Source organism: Chlamydotis macqueenii, chromosome 5 (genome assembly GCF_036417535.1).
Source record: "Chlamydotis macqueenii isolate bChlMac1 chromosome 5, bChlMac1.mat, whole genome shotgun sequence".
NCBI lineage: Eukaryota > Metazoa > Chordata > Aves > Otidiformes > Otididae > Chlamydotis > Chlamydotis macqueenii.
In genome coordinates, this window is record NC_141560.1 from 45,907,320 (window position 1) to 45,927,207 (window position 19,888).

General features: G+C 39.4%; 1 protein-coding gene across 1 annotated transcript in view; it reads right to left on the reverse strand.

Moving 5' to 3' along the window:
- Positions 1–372: 372 nt before the first annotated feature.
- The window catches only part of HSD17B12 (hydroxysteroid 17-beta dehydrogenase 12), an 88,698-nt gene continuing 69,182 nt past the window's right edge, over positions 373–19,888 (reverse strand). Inside the window, exons 7-11 of the mRNA XM_086749979.1 lie at positions 19,466–19,500; positions 14,210–14,291; positions 9,360–9,425; positions 2,288–2,437; positions 373–2,085 (exon numbers count right to left, since the gene is read on the reverse strand). Coding sequence (XP_086606105.1) covers positions 1,981–2,085; positions 2,288–2,437; positions 9,360–9,425; positions 14,210–14,291; positions 19,466–19,500 — 438 coding nt within the window. The 3' untranslated portion in view covers positions 373–1,980. The remainder of the gene's footprint in view (positions 2,086–2,287; positions 2,438–9,359; positions 9,426–14,209; positions 14,292–19,465; positions 19,501–19,888) is intronic.

Below are 19,888 nucleotides of genomic sequence, written 5' to 3' on the forward strand. Positions count from 1 at the left end.
CAGCAGGGAATCACTTTTTTTGGCAGAGGAATGAAGGCACCAACAAACCTGTACCTGCCACGTACTGCCTTGCCAGGGTATGTGCGCTATCTTTCCAAAAACCTTCAAGAGTTACAAAACTGTTACTTGCAAGTAACTTTCTTATTAATAGCTTAATTAATAGTTCTAATTAAAATTTATTTTGTGTTCCACTGATTTCAAAATACCAGCACTAAAATAGGTGACAGCCAGGAAAACAGATTAATAAAAGCTTTGAGTTTGGCATGTAAAAATACAGTAATTTTCACTGCCTCACTATATACGATAAAGGCCAATCAGGCATTTGAATGTACAGGCAAGCATTTTAAGGAAAAAAAACCAACACATTAAAGATTCAGAGTAAATTCCATTTTATTTGCTTTACAAAGTCAAAAGCATACAGATTGTTTAGTCCAACGCTTCCACATCAGATCCAGAGCAAACCAAGTCATGTGCTCTTACAGAACTAATACCACTGACTTCACCATCCCTGTTCCAAAAAATTAAAACTATGGGATAGGATCTGCGTCTCAGGTTTGATCAGCACCATTGCATCGGTATTCAGGTTTTTTCAATGTACAGAAATGTTAGCCCCAAATCATGTCTCAGCACAACATACTTTACTTCAAAATCAGAGCTTGAAATTATTCTTTCAAGGACAGAAAACAACCTCCACTCTTCAGCCAGAGGAAGTCACCACATAAAACACTTGTAGCTGCTTGCAGTTTCATTTGCCTTGTAAGTTTCAGTACATTTTATGGTTATAAAAAGGAATGTTAGACACCAAAATCTTTATTTATAGATCAGTAAATAGAGACAACAGCAGTGGAGACTTCTCATATACTCTGATCCCTGTCTCCTGGAGTCTGGTAACTTCAGCCTCACTGGAACACTCCATTTTGGAACAGAACCGTGAAACAGATCAGTTAATTTAAACATAATTTAATTAAAAGTGTCCTACATTGAAAGAAGTTCACTGGTTCTCATTTTTAAAGCTGTCTCACATATTCAGGATTCACATTTCAAAGGGCATCACCAAAAAGACAGACTGACACATACTTCAAGAAGAATTTAACTAAGAAGAAGAAGAAGAAGAATTTAACTATCACTGCTAACAAGGAGAGTAACTCATTTCAAGCTCTGCATTTAAAGTGCCCATAATCTTTTACACAGCAACCAGCACATAACGCAACTTGTGACATTTATCTACATTGTGTTATCACCACCTATTACAAAGAGCAGGCACTGAACTTTTAAAAATGCTATTACAAATCGTAAAGACTGCATGTTACTGAAAAGTTAAAACCCATATTCAAGAACCAAGAATTTAAATACTTTTTGCAATGTTATTTTATGTATATATTTATAGATGAGCAGTTACACTTATTTTGGTTTTTGGCCCATTTCCCTCAATTCATAACCAAAAACCACACTGGACTGTGTAAGCAGGGGAGCACTCATGAGCTGGCTGACAATACAGAATCCTTGCAAGTACCAAAAACCTGAGCCAGGAAAAAGTTGCACTCTGTCAATAGTGCTAGGTTACGGTTTTAAATAAACATGCTCCCTTCCCACTCCGCCCACCTGTCAAGCAATATGTGAGAACTACTGTTTTTCTGCCCTTCACCCATGCGCACACAGATGTGATGGGCGCTACATCACCAAGCTGTTCCTCAACAGCGCAATGTCTGATCAAGTCCACATAATTATTTCTTAAAGCACAGTGCCATTTTAGTCCAAAGCACTTCCCCCCTCATAATATCTATAAACAAATAAAGCCTATTTTTAAATCAACAATAGAAGTCAACAGTCTTGTTTCACCTGTATCCTCGAAACGAGACTGTTTTGCTTGTTAGAAAGTACACCTACGGCTGAAGATGTTTCAAACATTAGGTCTCCTTGGTGCTGCAGCGTGGCCATGCTGCAGGAGTCCCAGGCTTCTGAGATCAAGTTGCCCCCAACTTACTTCTCCTTCATTTTTTTCAAATAACGAGCCCGTATTTGTTTGTTTGTTTTCATGAGTAAATTAATGACAGCAGGTGTTGGTAAAAGAGAGAAGATCCACCCCTAAAAAAAAAAGTGGGGAGGGGAAAAGTCTCAGCTTTTTATAGCCCATAACAAGCGAAATCTAACAGTTAGCAGCACACAAAACATGATTAGAAGTTAAAGAACAAAAACATTTAATATTCAAAATTATTCTTTACCGTTCTTCCATAATAAACACATACAGAGGATATTCCAGATCCTTACATTTTCCAAGATGACTTACCATGAGCGCGTGAGGCAGGCACCCGTTGGTCTGGGACTGCAGGCCTACCGTGCCTAAGGCAGCTCTGACATACGTTTCGGGACTGGGCTTATCGAAGGTCGGCTTGCGGATTTTGGACATTTTTGTTGCCACATAATATGGTAGAACACTCTGCGTGTAGAAAAGATCATGTTAAGCAGAGAATGCTTTCAGATTAATTTACAGATCCATCAAGGAACAAAAATAATTGGAAATTAGATAATCTTCATCGTGAATTCTTGCTTAAGCTAGCCTTCTTTTCAACTCTAAGATCACAATGCACAAAAAAAAAAAACCCACACATTTTAAATCAGTTATCTTGTGGGCCATATTTGGAACATGAAGAATAGTTCAGCGGTTTGTTGACAGTCAGCATCCCCAGTTGGGGTCCTAGAAGCATAGCACTTCTGCAAGCATATGGTTGAAAAGCTTTTCTTGCAATTTGCCTTTTAAGTACAAAACGTAATTCAATTGTTTAATAGAAAGTGCTGTAGTGTTGCTTCTCTGTGGTAAAGCCCCAATGTTTGCTTGGGAAGGAGCTGCAGAACCCAAGACAAGGATTTTATACTTGAATAACAGCTCCTCAGTTTGGCACCTTTACAGAGGTGCCAAGGTTTCTCTCTTTACAGAGAGAAACACAAAGGCAGGAGGGAAGAAGGAGAAAACTGAACACCAGGAAACTTGAAACATTCAGCTTGTAACTCCACAGGAGGGCTCAGAGGAAGGATGAGATACCAGTACCAGAGTGGAAGGCCTCAAGGACAGAAGGAAGGATCATGAAATGGAGCACAGTTAAAGGGATTTTCTAGCAATGTTTGGAAGGAAAAAAAAAGTGACTGTGCGTCTCAGAACTACCCATGCCTGTCATAATGAAAAAGCAAGAGGAAGCAGCATGGGTATATTGTTGACGGAGGGATTTTGTTACCACAGAAGCATATCAGTGGTGGGGCAAGATAAAGCTGGGGGATCCAAAACCACATTCCACCTATCCTCAGCTCATGCCACTGGAGAAGGAAAGGAAAATGAATGTATACTCGTACACTAAGAAGCAAGCCTCTTTCCTCATAGATGTGCTTCTGGCATTGCTTTCAAATTGTCCTCAATCTAGGCCTCTAAAAAAGGAATCAAGACAGACATGGTCTACAGCCACTTAATCAGATATTAAACATACCAGGTCGCACAAGCTTAGGAAGGTTGGAACCTTACTAACACTTTGACAAGGACCTCCTAAGACACTGTCCGTGGCTGTACTGGTGCCCATCACAGTAGTGAACACTATGATTCATGTACATTTACAGCAGATATCTGAGAATCGTGTGTCCACTTCTGCTACACTAATGGATCTCAAAATGAGAATACCATCTCAAAACTCAGTACATTTGGGCAAGTTACAGTTTGGAAACATGCTTCCCCATGTTAGTCTCTCAAAGAACAGTGACCACATATGCTTGACCTCAGAAACATTTACTCTCACACTCTCAGAAGCATCGCACAGGGGAAGGACTACTTGGAACTCTCATGGTCTATTTATCCATGCCATAGCTGTGCACATTTCAACAGGAATTTGACCATCAGAACCAGGAAGCATTGGTATGTCTCTTTATTCCTTCATCTTAGAAGATTAAAACCGTGCACTTTTCTCTATAAATAGGACTTTCATAAATATACTGCATGTGTCCACTTTCTAATGGAGAGAAAAACATGAAGACCTGAATTTCAGAAGTGTAATCAGTTACCATCACCTTTAAAGTCACCAAAAGCTACAAATCCTTGGATAAGAAACCTGCTTATTCTATTACCATAACAGCATAGGTACCTAGTTTCAGCTCCAGAATGTGAACCTCATCCATTTTTCAGATTACATTTCTAAACTGAATCTCTATTTTGCTGTTTTAAAAAAAAAAAAATTCTAAGCTTCTTATTCACCACCAAATTATATCTGCAACATCCCCACACAGAGTGGCACAATAGTTACACAGTTTTCTGTCTTCCTCTGCTCAAAACAGACTCTGTAAGTGAACTGCACTACACAGTTAAGCCACTGGAGAGCATGAAGGGGCAAACAATTGTGCATGAGGATACTTGAAAAAGCAAGCATACAGTAGCACCACTGGTTAGCTATTGATCCACAGACTTCAAGACACATAGAAGCACAGGATTACATTCCAATATTTTATTCCTCCCAAATGCTCTCCAGAAGACAGACAGGTATTTAATTTTACCTTCCCATTAACTGTGCCATATTTTAACAGCTATGAAGAGCCCTGTTGAAGAGTGATGGTGGACAAGCAGCTCAACATGAGCAGGCAATGCACCCCTGCAGCCCAGAGGCCATCTGCATCAAGAGGAGCATGGCCAGCAGGTCAAGGAAGGTGATTCTCCCCCTCTACTCTGCCTTGGTGAGACCCCACCTGGAGTACTGTGTCCAGTTCTGGAGCCCCCAACACAAGAAGGACATGGACCAGTTGGAGAAGGTCCAGAGGAGGGCCACGAAGATGATAAGAGGGCTGGAGCACCTCTCTTATGAGGACAGGCTGAGAGAGTTGGGGCTGTTCAGCCTGGAGAAGAGGAGGCTCCGGGGAGACCTGATAGCAGCCTTCCAGTACCTCAAGGGGGCCTACAAGAAAGATGGGGAGAGGCTGTTCAGCAGGGCCTGTTGTGACAGGACCAGTGGTAATGGTTTTAAAATAGAGGGAAGTAGATTTAGATTAGATATTAGGAAATTTTTTTTTTTACAATGCAGGTTGTAGAACACTGGCCTAGGTTGCCCAGAAAGGTGGTAGATTCCCCATCCCTGGAAACGTTTAAGGCCAGGTTGGATGAGGCTCTGAGCAACCTGATCTGCTTGGGGATGTCCCTGCTCCTTGCAGGGGGGTTGGACTAGATGACCTTTGAAGGTCCCTTCCAACCCTAACCATTCTATGATTCTATGAATCAATTAAGTTCATTTTCCCCCCTTCTTCTTCCCCACAAGCATCTCAGATATTAATGAACTATATCTAAACCTAGCATGATAGATTTAAAAAAACAAAACAAACAAACAAAAAACAAACAAATAAAAAAAAACCCCACAACAACTTATGCTGCCTAAAGCCTTTGAGCATTTTATATCCGGGCAGATATAAACCCACACTACCTGGGCAAGGAACTGTATAGAAAATTCTGTGTCTTTATCCAGAGAAAGCCTAGCCTGCTCTCCAGTTTCAAAACATGCCTTAAAAGTAGCTTATGTCAATACAATGTCTTTTGCTCTCTTAAAACATTTCCTAATGCTTACAGCTCTGATGCTTATAAAACTGCCTGTCACTCAGAACTGGCGTCTTGAATGTTGTATGGATGCAAGAACCAATCTCAAGTGCTGAATAGAAGCCTCTATAACTACGCTACATTCACACAAAAATAAGTCCCCAAAAGTCAGAATAATTTGTTTACATAATTTTAATACATATTTTATTTTACTTTTTTTAAAAAAAGATCTGAACTCTTGAGTGTTTCCAAAGTAGTCTCTTCATTTCTCTGTGGGGAAAAGGAGAATGGGGGACATAAAGGTGAAATGGAGGAACTGCAGCAACCAAAGCTGACCTATACAGAAAGCTAAAGAGCTTTAGGAGGAAGGCAATGCCATTAGCCTGGTGACTGCACACTTCTGTGAATACCTGGAGACAGAGAGAGAGAGAGGTGGGCTTGTTCAGTGTGGTGAAAAGGAGGCTGATAGTACCCCAGTACCTGCCCATAATTATTTCAAGGGCAGTTAAGATGAGAGCCAAATTCTTCTTGCTAGTGCCAGATAAAATAAAAAGAGGCAAACCTGTCAATTTTGGTTGTGAACTTTCAGACTGGATGCTAAGGAAAAAAACTGTTTGCTAGGAGAGCAGTGCAACACTAACAGGTTGTCTAGAGAGGCCATGGCATCCCTGCCCTTGAGGGTTTTCAAGATTTGGCTGGATAAAGCCACGACTGGCCCGTGACCTTGTGTCATCAGCAATCCCACTGCTAGCACTAGGAGAACAGGAGGTTAGACCAGAAAACGTCCTAGAGATCCTTTCAAACACACACTTCCATGATTCTATGATCTGATATTGTATATATTGGATATGGTAGAAGCAAACAAGTAGTGGAAGTTTTAACTCTTCCACTTTCACAGTAATGAAGTATAGTGGGAAGATGTCAATACTGCCTGAACTTAAGAAAAGGGAGTAAAAGAAAGGGGTAAAGAATCAAGCAATATTTTTAGACATATTCAAAAAGCAAAAGTTTCAGAGGAGTCTGCAGAAACCTTTCAGAGAAAGATTTGAAAAAAAAAAAAAAGAAAAAGTCTTCAGAAAAGTCCTTGTTGTCTTCTTCCTCATTCCTTTTCTTTTTGCCTACCTCTTTAGCTCTATGTAACCACATACAGAATTTTAACCTATACTATTACTGTGCTGCTTCTGTAAAATTAAGCAGGCCTGTCAGCCAGAAAGAGTATATTTTTAATCTAAAGATGTCTGCATTGCAATAAAAGCACTACATACTATCAAAACTAAGCTTCCACAGAGAAGGCAACCCACTTGAGCAAAACTGATATACCTTAGGGTGAACTTCACAAATTGGTAAAATATCATCTGTACTGTGTTTCTGCTTTTCACGCAGTGGTTCTCTGCAGGTATTGGCATAATAGAAGTTAACTGTTTTAAATGGTGATCTCAACTGGAAGTGCAAGTGTGGAATGAAAAGCACCAAGTTTCTGAAGGTCAGAGAGATCAACTTCAAAGAATCTAAAAGAGAGCAGTCTTCCAAAGGGCTTGAAGAACATACATCAGCTCATCTTCACAGGAAGATATGTGTAATATTCATTAGTAGTTTATAGTGACTTAGGCTGGAACAAGACGACAAGGACGTGGACTGCAATAAAATTAGCATAACAAATTGAAGCTGTGACAGCTATTGGTCATCAGGCCTACATAACTCAGAACAGCAATTCACACTCTACGTTTAGGGGCAAAAAAGCAGTGCTGTCAGGAATTCAGTACCCTTAGCCAACATGGGAGTTACAAAAAGACAGCTTACCACAACCTGTTAAGTTTTGCACAGGAAAACATAATTGTTCATACAGAAAGCCAGATTTAATTCATTTGTTTATAGTGTTAAAAATATAAAACAATGAAAACTTTTTTTTTCACCTTTTCAATATCCAAAAGCTAGAAAATCTTTCCCATACTATCTGCATTCATACTGTGTTTAATGCCTTTGGCCAAGCATGAGGTACTAGGTTATTTACCTTTTCAGTTTCAATAGGTACTCCATAGTCATAAACGAGCAGTACCTGCTCCTACTTCATTTTCCTCTCAAACTGACAGAGTATTTGGGGAGGAGGAGACTGCCTAGCTACAAATGCATACAGGAACCTCAAAGACGTAACACTTTTCTCCTGCAAGCATCTGTCTCTAAATACTCTCACACTGAGGTAACTACCAGCAGCTTTACCTAAGAAGACACCATAAAACAGAAAGAGCTCAGACATTGTACTGCAAACACACACACAAAAACACCCCCCCCCAAAAAAACCCCACAAAACAAACAAACAACAACAAAAACCACCCAGCTCTATTGTCAATGAAGTTGTGTAGCTGTGTGTTGAAGCAGCCTGTGCCTTACGTTTTGTAGGTGGGCTTGAGTAGGAAAGAAATCTGACCAGAAGACTTCATATTATTGATGTAGAAAAGAAATACCGTACCAGTTCCTTCAGTCTCATTTGGAGACTATGACCACAGATTAAAAGAGGGTCACACTGCATGTAGGTGACAGACTGGAAGAAGAGCTGTCTGATAACGAAGCTAAATCTGCAAGTAATACAACTTGAACCACACCGGGCAGATAGAAGTAATATATAGTATAGCTATATATAGTGTAAGGTTTAAATGAGGTTCCCATTAAAAGGTCAGTGACAGCATGGGAATAGCTCATTCAGCAGTTGCCTTTTTTCTTAACAAAATCCTTTCTCAGGAACTGGGACAGGACATTATACTAAACAGCTGGGACTAAACATCTGGTACTAAACTGCAGGACATTTCCAGGTGGTAAGTTCATGTTTTGCTAAGTATGCTTAAAGGGAAAAACAAATCAAGCGTATCAAAAAGGTAACAGTCTTAAGTCGGTCACAACTTTTCTATGGTTTTAGCCAGTAACAAAAGCTGTGCTTTCCTGCTTAATGATTACACAAATAAGGTAGGCAACTTTGTGCCTTGCTCCTCATAGAGCCTTCAGAGTTCAGATGGTTTTGAGAACCACCATACAGAACAGGGAAATGACAGGCATGGACATAGGCTAATCCTGTTTGTAGGAAGATCTCTAACTGAATTTTAAAAAGATACACCACTGATTCACAGTACGGGTAAGGTCTTACACCACCTTTATGGAACTGACTATTCCTCTGGAGAGCAACAGGTCTAATAAGTAATGAAAACATCAGTGTTTGTGACCAAAGCTGGAAATTCCAGCTACATGTTGGAAGCAAACACTGAGAGTATGTGAGAAGTGATATTAAAGCAAAATTCCATAAAGCTGTCGGAAAATTAAGTCATCTATTACATACAAAGGGTCTTTGAGGCTTTTGTTTGTTCTTGCCTCTATGCTTACACTGGCAGCTGATTCACTGACACTGCAGGGAATGGACTGCTACTATGCTAGTCTGTTGAGCAGTTACCCATTGAAACTCCATACAAATGCACTCCAAAAGTGCATTCCAGTAGATTACTTTGTGCAAAGACATATTCTGCAGCTGCACACAGTTTTATGGAATATTTTCTACTTAAAGGTTCGATTACCACCATCAGCTAAAACAAAAACAAACAAAAGAAAACCACCAACACAAAACCACATACCACCCATGTTTTTTTGTTCCTTCAAGACGCATTGTTTCAGTGTAACTTAAGAAAGCTGCTGATGGGATCAAAGGAAATCCTTATCCTTAATCTGTGTCACATATTCATGAATAAAATAATATGCTGATTCCCTTTTGTTACCAAGATACCGATGTTGCTGTGGTAACCACACTTGCATGAAACAAAATACTCACCTGCACAATGATGCCCTTGCTCTTGTATTCTGCATGGAGGCCTCGGGAGAAGTAATCCACAAAAGCCTAGAGAGAAAAAAGAGAAACATACACCATGCTATGCATTAAAGCGGAAACTATAGTTCGTGGGTTTTCGTAAGCATATTTGAATTACTATTTATAGTTCCTGTTTTCAAAGTGAAAAACCTTAGGTTTTCAAAGAAAGTTTGCATAGTCTGAATAGAAACCCTATGCTTACGATGCATTTTTACATAGATGAGGCTTAATCTAAACAAATAAAACAGTTTTTAATTTAGAAGAAAAAGGAACTAGATTTACTATATAAAGTCTAGTTAAAAAAGGAAAATAAGATTTTCTATGTTCACATGGTTCGCTACTTATGTAATCTCCTTAGGTTTTTTTTTTTTTTAAGGGTGATTTAAGTAGGTTTCTCTTGTGCGTGGTTTTTAATACATAATGTTTAAATAGTTTGTCTTCTGCCTTTACACTTCTAAGAAATGCCAGCCTTTGGTGAAACTTCTTCCTAGTCCTGAAGTCCACCTCCACAGATTACCTTACAAACTTCTGGAAGTTTTATAAATTACAAGACTAAAAGTTTAAAGAAAGTGAAAAAGCTTTAAAAGGTAGATGCTATTACCTGCCTTCAAAATGCCCTCATATCTGATACAGCTGCCTCCATAACTGTGCCAAGAAAGTATTGTACTAATAACCCAAGGCTACTCAGCAGTTCAAACCAGCACAGATTCCCCCTCCGGGAGATCTTTTAAACCACCTTTCCACTTTGCCCTCCTGCAGTCCAGAGACACAAAATAATGAGGTTCTGCTACGGTTTCTTGTTTCAGTGAAACAATGCAGCCAAGTTGGATGAATGGAGTACCTTCAGCTGAAGGAACTAAATAATCTTACTCATGCTTGAAGCTAAAATAAATACTAAATAAGTTAATTCACGTACTTAGGAAGCAGTTGCTTTGGATTAGTTTCAAAACAAACAGCAATAACAGTATTGCACTTTCTTTACAGTCTTCCTTTGCTGACCATGACCCCAAGATTAACTGAAAGTGCTTAAAGTTTGCAGTGCCCAGTGTTTTTCCTATTAAGGTCATCCTACTGCACTCAGCCTATACAAGAAGCAAAAGAAACATTCCCATGCTACTTTAGACACTTTTCTGAGTGTACACAAGATCTGAAAGAAAACTAGATTTTGTTGTGTAGCAGATAGGTCCTTTTATTCTTCAAGTACAAGCTAGAAGGAGGCTCATTAAACCAAAAAGGTCTATCTTCTGTTCAACTGTTGTTTCCTTCTCCCTTTCCACCAAGTATAAGTTCTTAATGAAATCCAGTATTCAAGAAGTCTCTGAAAATCAGGCCTAGCAGCGAAGATTCAATGAGCCAGTTATGCTATTGCAACAATAAGGCACTTGCATAGACACAAATAGTTCGGTGCAGTCCCTGCACACAGTTGCCAGATGTATGTGTGATAACTGCACAGAGTATATTAAAAAATCTATTAAAAATAAATTTAAAACTATACTGTGTTAATCAAAGGGCTTTGATGATTCAAATGTCTAACTATTTCTACATGATAGAGCCCTGAAATCAGTTCAAATATGGAGAGATAGTATAAAGGGGCTGTCATCTTTACTGGTTGCAGAGAGCTCGCAACAAAGAGAATGTTCATTTTACATATGAAAAAGCAACTTCCGGTATCCAGATAAGCTTTAGAGGTTTTCTTCTTGAAGAATTTATTTCAAGACAAGGTAGGTTTTCTACCTCCAGATGCTCAGGCCCCGCAGCAGCCTGTAACTTAAAACAGTTTTAAGAATGCCATCTAGTTAAGCATCCCCTAAATAAACAGATAAACATTGCATTAAGATTACTGGATATCCATTCTCCTTGGATATCCAGTAACAAACCTAAATACTAAAGACGTGGCGGAGGGAATTCATATTTCACTTGTAAAGAATATTAATGGTAGATAGGTAAGTCTGTCAAAAATAGGACTATGATTCCTTTAAAAATGTCATGGTTCATTGTAAAATACGGAATTCCCCATGGGAAGGTTAAAGAGTTGGACCGCGTCTGTTCCTGATAATTAGCCAAAGCCATTGACCTAGACCTGAAGGATACTATGCTTTAAACCCCCTCCATATAGATGAGGGAGAGAACCCTAGAAATTGCAGATACAGTCTTTCTACAGCTACATTAGGGAAGTCACTTTCATGCTTGCTAATCTTGCTGTGGTAGAAGACGAGCAGCTGAGAACAGGCAGATTACTTAACCTGTAATTGAGTTTCTTCTGGGCAGGGGAGGAAATATTTGAGATTCTCATTGAAAAAAGACTAACCAAAGCAGTGCAAGGCATATTATCAGTAAAATCAGAAGCTCAATTCATTCTATAAAGCTGAAGGCACTGCCACAATTCAAGTGACCTTTCATATTAAAACAGAGAACTGTGCTCTCAGGAAACAGCTATTTCAAGAGCAAATTTTACCAGGTAAAACTAATTCAGTCTTTCATGATGTCTAGACTTTTACTGAGAGTCTAGAGGAAAGATAGGTCTGTTCTGACATGAATGCTACTACTGAAGGTTTCTTCATCCTGTCAAGGTTCTGCTTAGACTGAAATCCTTGGAATAGTTAAGGTAATTACCAAGTGTACCTAAAAAAGCTGTAGTGTCATACTACTTTAATACCAGTGTAAATGTCTCCTACATTTAGTTTTATCATGTATACATCAGTTCCATACTGTGTACCTGTGTATCCTGTCTTTACAGCATTAACTGGAAATCTTTTAGAAGAACATTTTAGAAGCCTGTATAAGTATCTTTGGAAAAAACATAAGATCAGCTGCAGAAAGACAAAACTGTCCTAGTGACACAAAGAGAAGCCAGAGCAGATAAATTGAACGTAAAATGTAGATCTAGAGTAGTAACTTACAGCCTGGCAAAATAAACTAGTCTATTGTGGAAGACAACTGGAAATTTCAGTAAAAAGAATGTTAGGCTAAGTGAGGAGCTTCTTGATGAACTAAAAATGAGCATATGAGAGACAGAATCAAGGAGACAGACACAGAAGAGGAACATAAAATCCTAGTGGGTACTTTGGAATAACATTGAAGCTAGGAAAAGACTAGCAAAGGACATTAAGAGCAGCAGTAAAGGATCCTACAGGTACACTAGTTTCAAGAGTAATTTGAGAGAAATAGGAGTTTGTTGATGGATGAGAGAGACAACCTAGAGATTAAGGATAGAAAAAGGTTAAAGCATTCAACGTTTCTCTTGCCCTTGCATAGCCAAAGCCTGCTCTCACGCCTCTGCATGCACCAGCTTTGTTTAATGAAAGGAACAGGCAGAGGCAGTAACAATTTCTGGACTACTCGGAGAAGCTGGATGTATTCAAATCCATGGAGCCACGATGGGTTCACTCAAGAGTGCTGAAAGAACTAGTCTGTATGTATACAGGCCTGCTGCCTAAAATATCTAAAAAACTATGGAAACTGGGAGGGGTCTTTGACAACTGGAAGAGGGCTAACAATCCCTCCTCAACGAGGCAAGAATGATCCTGTCAGCTTTATCTCAAATCATGGAGCTCTCCTCTTGGAATTCATTTCCAAGCACATAAAGGACAAGATGGTACATCAGAAACAGTCAACAGATTTACCAACAGCAAATCAACTACATTGCTTTCTACAAAAGGAGTGGACTAGTTTTGTAAACAAGGGAAACAGATTTTTGATATATATAAACTATATGTGCACACACGTGTGTATAGGTGTATTTTCACTTCAGCAAAGCTTCTGACACCATCTTCTACAGCATTGTCATTTGGAAGCTGAGCAATTATGTGCTGAAAGGACAAACTTCTGGTCAGACTGAAAACTGGTTGGACCACCAGGCTCAGAGGGCCATGATTAACAGCTTGACATCTGGCTGATAAGAAGCAGAGAACCCTACAGATCAATACTGAGGTCCATATTCTTCAGTATCTCCTATCAGTGACCAAGATGATGACAGAGCACACCCTCAGCAAATTTGCAGATGACAGCATTACATGGAGCAGCTGACACAACAGAACTTCAGTCCAGAGAGACCCTGATAAACTTGGGATTTGTTAAACATCATGAGATTTGTTGACTGACAGTGAAGTGCAAATTTCTGCATACAGAGCGGGATAACACCACGCCTTAATTTTGATCAAGTAGCACCCCTGCTGCAAAGAACCTGGAATTTATGGTGGCTGCCAGGGAGACGACAAGCCAATAATCCACGCACTGCAAGAACATCAGATGACATACTAGGCTACATTAGGAGGATGTATGGTCAGCAGATCAAGAGAGGTTGACTATTTGGTAATGGTGAGGCCCTAGAGCTCTATCATTTCTCCTACCTGAAACGCTAGACTTAAGGCAACTAATAAAAAATGATGACAAATGTCTGCTGTCAGCAAGTACCAGAGGAGTCCTACTTAAATAAATATATACATATATACTGAAGATACATATATTCAGTAAGATTAGGGGGAAAAAAGTTTCAAAGTCAAAACAAGAAAGCATGTTAAACTGAAGTCAATGCCCTTTCTCAACCTCACACTAAGCTTGCTTAGTACACTAGCATCCTTTCCCATGTAAAAGTAGAATGCATTATGAAATACATAAAATAGTCGTTTCCATGCCAGTAAACCCTTGCACTCATTTTTCTCTCAACCTTCCAGCTTTCACTATTGAAAAGATTTAAGTTACAAACTCAGTACTTTTAGTTCATGAAAGCACCACTAGATGGACACCAAAACATTTATTCCTGTAGTGTTGGCTTATGTTTGACACTTGACTTCAGTGTGGAAAAGAACACTTACCTTGGTTGCAGAGTAAAGAGTCAGCAGTGGAGTTGGATACATCCCAGCAGCTGAGGAAATATTCAAGATTACCCCTTTTGATCTGAAAGGCAGTGAAGATATATTATCATGAAATAAAGGAAACATCTTTCATATTTCAGAAAATTACTGCAAGCTTAAAGAAAACCTTTAGGATGCAACTGAGATTAAGATCTGTTTAATAACCCTGACCAAATCCTAAATTGAAATGTACTAATATGACTTCAATGTAAGTATTCAAGGAGCTGGTATAAATCAGGAACAACTCCAAGGTCAATATAGCAGGAGAATCAGCTCTACAGATACATAAACACGCACACTGGGCTAAACTATGCCACACTGATTGAGTACAAGTCGAAAAAGCAACTTCTAAATCTCACACTAAGGTGGCGGAAATGGAGACACAAGTTTGTTGTCTAGTTTACACTTTGATAATCCCTTTCATCTTCTAACTGTTACTTCATGAGGCATCTTCAGGATAGGAAGTATCTGCATCTATTGCTTAAATACAGTAGATTTTAGAAGAACATTTTAGAAGCCTGTGTACATATCTTTGGGGGAAAAAAAAAAAAAAAGTGTTTTAAAATAGCATGGAGGATATTAAGTGGATAACTACAGAAGAATTAGTTTTAAAAGCTTCAGGGAAATTAGAGCAAGAACACTGTTAGAAGGTGCTATCAGACAGTCCAAACACAGTGAAAGATGCATTTCTGCTACTTCTTACCCTGTAGTAAATTCAAGGCAGTTTACCTGAACGTACTAAGTATGCCATGTTTAGCGTGGAGGGAGAACATGCACACAGGCAGGCATCACGCAGCTCAACTCCTACAGATTCACATATGACTTTCTCATCGTATTTGTTCATCTAGATATACCCTATGCTGCTGCTGCCACAATGATTTAAGTAATCATCTTAAAAACAAACAATTGAGTTTAAGTGAGCAGTAAAAATTCAAACAATATAACTCTGAAAATCATGACAATAGATTCAAACCAACATGGCTTCTGCTATGATACTAGTGTGAATGGAATCTGTGATTGATTCACCTCTAGAAATGAGATGGCTAACGTGACAGAAAAGAATCATTTCAGACATCTTTGGCAAAGTCTGTTGTATTTCTCAGGAGTTATCTGCAAGGCTTGGTTGGTAAAATAAAGTAGTAACGTGGATCAAAATATGTAGTATGCAGAAAATAAGACCACAAATTAATAATGAATTTTCACAACAGCAAAACGTTAACAGTTGATGCCAGAAGTTTTTCATATCAAGACAGGTGGTGCTTGTGATATTTATTCATGAGCTCAAATGGGGATTAGCAGTGAAATGAGTATTCAGCCAGTTTTTAAGAGATTACCAGATTGGAGAATACTATCAGGAACTTTTTAAAGAGCTCAGACTCCTTTGTGAACAGACTACAGAATCACAGATGAAAAAGATCAATATTATCAAAATCAACAATGCATACTAAAGAAAATAATGTGAATTAATCACAAACCTTGCAGGACTCTAAATCAACTATCCACTCCCTGGAAAACTTGAACGAAGTCCACAGGGAGTTCTCTTTTGTGCAGCAGTCACCAAAACCAGACAAAGAACAGGATGGTGGGAATGGCAGAGACAGAACTAGCACTGAAATCTTGTATTACAGTCCACTGAACACTTTTATCCCTCCAAGTACAGGACAGAAATATTAAGAACCTGATGATTTAAGAAAGGGGAAAAGAAGAAAAAAAAAATCCTGATACATTGATGAGGTGAAAAGATTGGTTCAATTTAGCTATTTAAGAGACTATTAAGAGCAGCCATGATAAGAGTATACAGGCTAATGAATGACAGAGATCAAGATCTTGATTTATCCTCTCAGAACACAAAAGATGACATTTATTTAAATGAAAGATTGAAATCTAGACCCGATAAAAAGGAAGTGCTCTTCCCATACTCAGACTACGGGAGTACTTGCCACAAAACTTAATTGAGGACAAAAGCTTAACAGGATTCAGAAAGGGGTAGGCATTTATATGGATAAACATGAGCCTCATGCTTATAAAACACACTGAAGCTTTAGAACAGAGGTTGGCATTCAGGCTGTAAAGCACAGGTCTCCCAGCGTCTGGCTAGATCGCAACTTTCCAGCAGTAGCGACCATCATCTAGGTGCAGTGAATTAATGGTCTGACCCAGCTGAAGAAAATCCTCTTGGAAACAAAACAAATTAATAGCAGCCCTTTGCAGAAGCTCCATGTATCAATCTCTTTGAAGCAGTCAATTCCACTGTGAGTTTTGTGGTTTGTGGTTTTTTTTTTTTCTTTATAAAGAAAGCACTCCTAGCCTTAAAAGCTCATCACTTAAAATCTCCAGATAAAAGGAAACTGAGAAGTGTGCATGTAGGGGGAACGCTTCCAGTTACTCCAACTACAATTTTGCTTCTTAGAGGAACTGCAGAAGAAATGTTTTTAGTGGGGCGACCTGCAGAACTACGCAAGCATCAGCGCAGCAAAAAGAAATTTTGGCTTCATCCAACTCAACTGTACACTTGATGAACAAAAAAGTTGATCAAGATGAAAAGAGCTAGGCCCACACCCTCACACCTCCCCATCATTCTACCTTAAGCGATCCAGTGCCAGGGAAGCTATATTTAGCCATCTCCCTGTTGCCGTGGCAACCAGCGCCTGCTCCAGCTGCACACCAAGTGGAAAGAGCAAGCTCCCTCTGTAATGTAATTATGCACTTGCTACTTCCCTGGCAATAAATACCATAGTTTGATATTTGTCTAGAAACAGTCAACCGATTTTTGTTGGTGGGGATTTTTTTTTGTTCCCAGAGACATCAAGCCTCGATTTTCAGTTGTATGAGTCTCCCACTTCAGACAGTAGCCTGAAAATTTACAGAGGAACTGCTCATTTAAGTGTAATAAGAAGCAGCAGATTATAAATTGTCACTTTAAGTGTTCAGAGCACAGGAGAGGAGCCACAGCAGAGAATCTAAATGCCATTACCAGAAGTGGCATTCATCTAATGCTATGTTTATTATAAATAAAAAGTAACAGATACACTAAGATGCAGTTGTGTTTTCTCCTTACAGACCTGGATACAAGGCATTTAAAGTCTGCTCTGTTTCTCTATGCCTTGTAATACATTGTCATAAAACCAACACTCAAATACATAAAAGTAGGCTCTATAGCTGCAAGATGCTATAGCATACTACGTCATATCTATCTACTCAACAACTCCTTGAACAAGTGAGGGATAACGATGGGATTCCTAATCTAGTTTTATTCTTAGAGCCTGGAGCCTTTTTTCCTAAGCTGTGGTCCCATGTGAGAAATTTATGGTTGGCCTGAAGAGCAGCCAAGTTCATGCTCTTGGATTTCCTGGGCATCCATGTCCTTCTGTGGTTACAGACTCTCAGCAGTGTTAATGGCCTGTAAGCTATGACTATGCAGGAGTTGGCAGCTGCAGACATTGCTTCTGTGCACTGCAAACCCAACTGACTTCACAAAACCAAATATAAAATGGAAGCTTTTTCAAATATTTTTCCCTGGGACAGAAACCAAAGCCTTCATTCAAATGCAGCAGTCAAAGTGGCTGCCTGCTCACAGGAAAAAGTACAATAATGTGTACCTTTTTTTTTTTTTTTAACCACTACTCATCTTTTATCTCCAAGCTTATTTTTGAACATTTATGCTTGAGATTCCAGAGGTAATCATGTAGTTAGGTCATAGGGTGCTCAAGGGAAGTCAGCAGGATCCTGGTTTGCTGCCTTTCATTCAAACCATCTTACCCACGTTAACATGTAACAGAAAAACATGTACAGGATATTCTGTAAGTAGAGTGTATATCATTCTGTCCTACGAAGCTGAATAGATCAACTCTGCCAACTGGAAAGCTACAACATTTCTTTAGACAAAGAAGAAACTGAGGCAAGAAATTGTTAGAGCTTCAAAGTTCCAAAAATGAGTAACAAAACATTAAATCCTTAGAAAGGATTGTTGGCATGTTGGCATCTTCAGAGGGCGGTGGTTTCACAAAAGGCAAGTCTCTATCTATCAATAATAGTACATGGGCAGGAGTAACTTTTGACCTACAAACCTTGAGTAGCTACCACCACTCTACTATAATCCTCATCCTCTACTCCAGCTTTACAGACTCCCGCCCCAGAGCTCTGTCTTGGGTATTCTTTTCTAATTCAAGTTTCTTTAGTAAACTCCTATCTCCTATTTAGTTTTAGTTAAAAACTCCTATTTAGTTTTAGTTAAAACTAAAAAAATCTAAGCTCACCATCACTCTGATGTACTAGACCTTAACAGCCATACTGGCCACTAGCTCTGATAGTTTGTGCCTACGAAGAATCTTAGTTTTAGATGTGCAACATTTGAATAATTGAATCCTAATCTGCAATGAAGACTCCCAGATAGTGGGATGATACAAGAAACACCATTTTTTTTTTTCTTAATCTTTGTCAGTGTTGGAGGTTTGCCCCATATATATATATGCTCCTCCTACAACATTCGTCTGGAGGCAATGTCATGGCGACTGTCATGCATGGTTCTACACAGCTTTCCTCAGTATTGCAAGTGTACCTCAGGCCTGCCCTAGGACAACCCCCAGCAAGTCGGGGTTAGCACCGCAACAGAGACAGCAAACAGCTAGGACAGCCAACATCAGCTAGAAAACAGCCTGGAGGGGCTACACAGAAACTGTGCACCTCTTAGTTTCACCTGGGAGTGAGCTATGAAGTCAGTACACATCTTCCACGGTGACAGTGGTGTGCATTAACTCTTATTTTAAAGAGCTGGTCTCCGATTCTATTTTTCCAAATGATCACAGACTTTCCTCAATATACCTCCTACTGTACAATGAGAACATATTCTTTGCATCCATTTTACTTACAATGACTTAGAGAAATAGCCTTAAGAAGGTTATTCCCAAGAACTGTAACCACCCCCTCAGAATAGCAGGTTGTTGAGTTAGTGCTGATGAGTCAGACGGGCTTTTTAATTCTGTTCTAAAAGGAATCACCACAACAGTGGAGAAGGCAGAGGAAAAATAAAGAGGGAATCGAGTGGAAAAGGCTTCCACCGTCTGATGATTCATGCACCATCAGCGTGACTCACCCAGCATTACTCTGCCATTAAAACATGGAGCCTAGGCTGATTAGTCACAGTAATGAATTTTTCAAGAAAGGATTCTCCCCTATAAATAATGATGACTTTGTCTGGATAGTGTTAGTGTGACTCACCTTTCCAGCATGCCAGGCAGCACCAATCGTGTCATCTGCAAAAAGAAAACATTCATGATGGCTGAGAAAGCAGACACCAGACAGCCAGAGACGGAGGGAAGCCTCCCTTCCTCCCAGAAGCAGCTGCCACCCCCTCCACCCCAACCAAGGCTCGGGGAAGCAGAGACCATACTTTGCGTAGGCAGTTTATTTTTATTCTACCTGGATAACTTGGCTCTGTCAAGTAGCGTGTGCCCCATCCAGCTAGTAGCATAAGTACAATGAGAGTAAACAAAAAAATCTCTTCACCGCTCTGCATCATCCGTGGCCTCTAAAGAGCATTAAAACACCAGAGTACTACGGTGTATGTATGGTCTTTCTCTTCCCACAAAAAACACCTGTCTGCCTCAAGACAGACTAAATCTACCCCCTGTGCGAAGACTC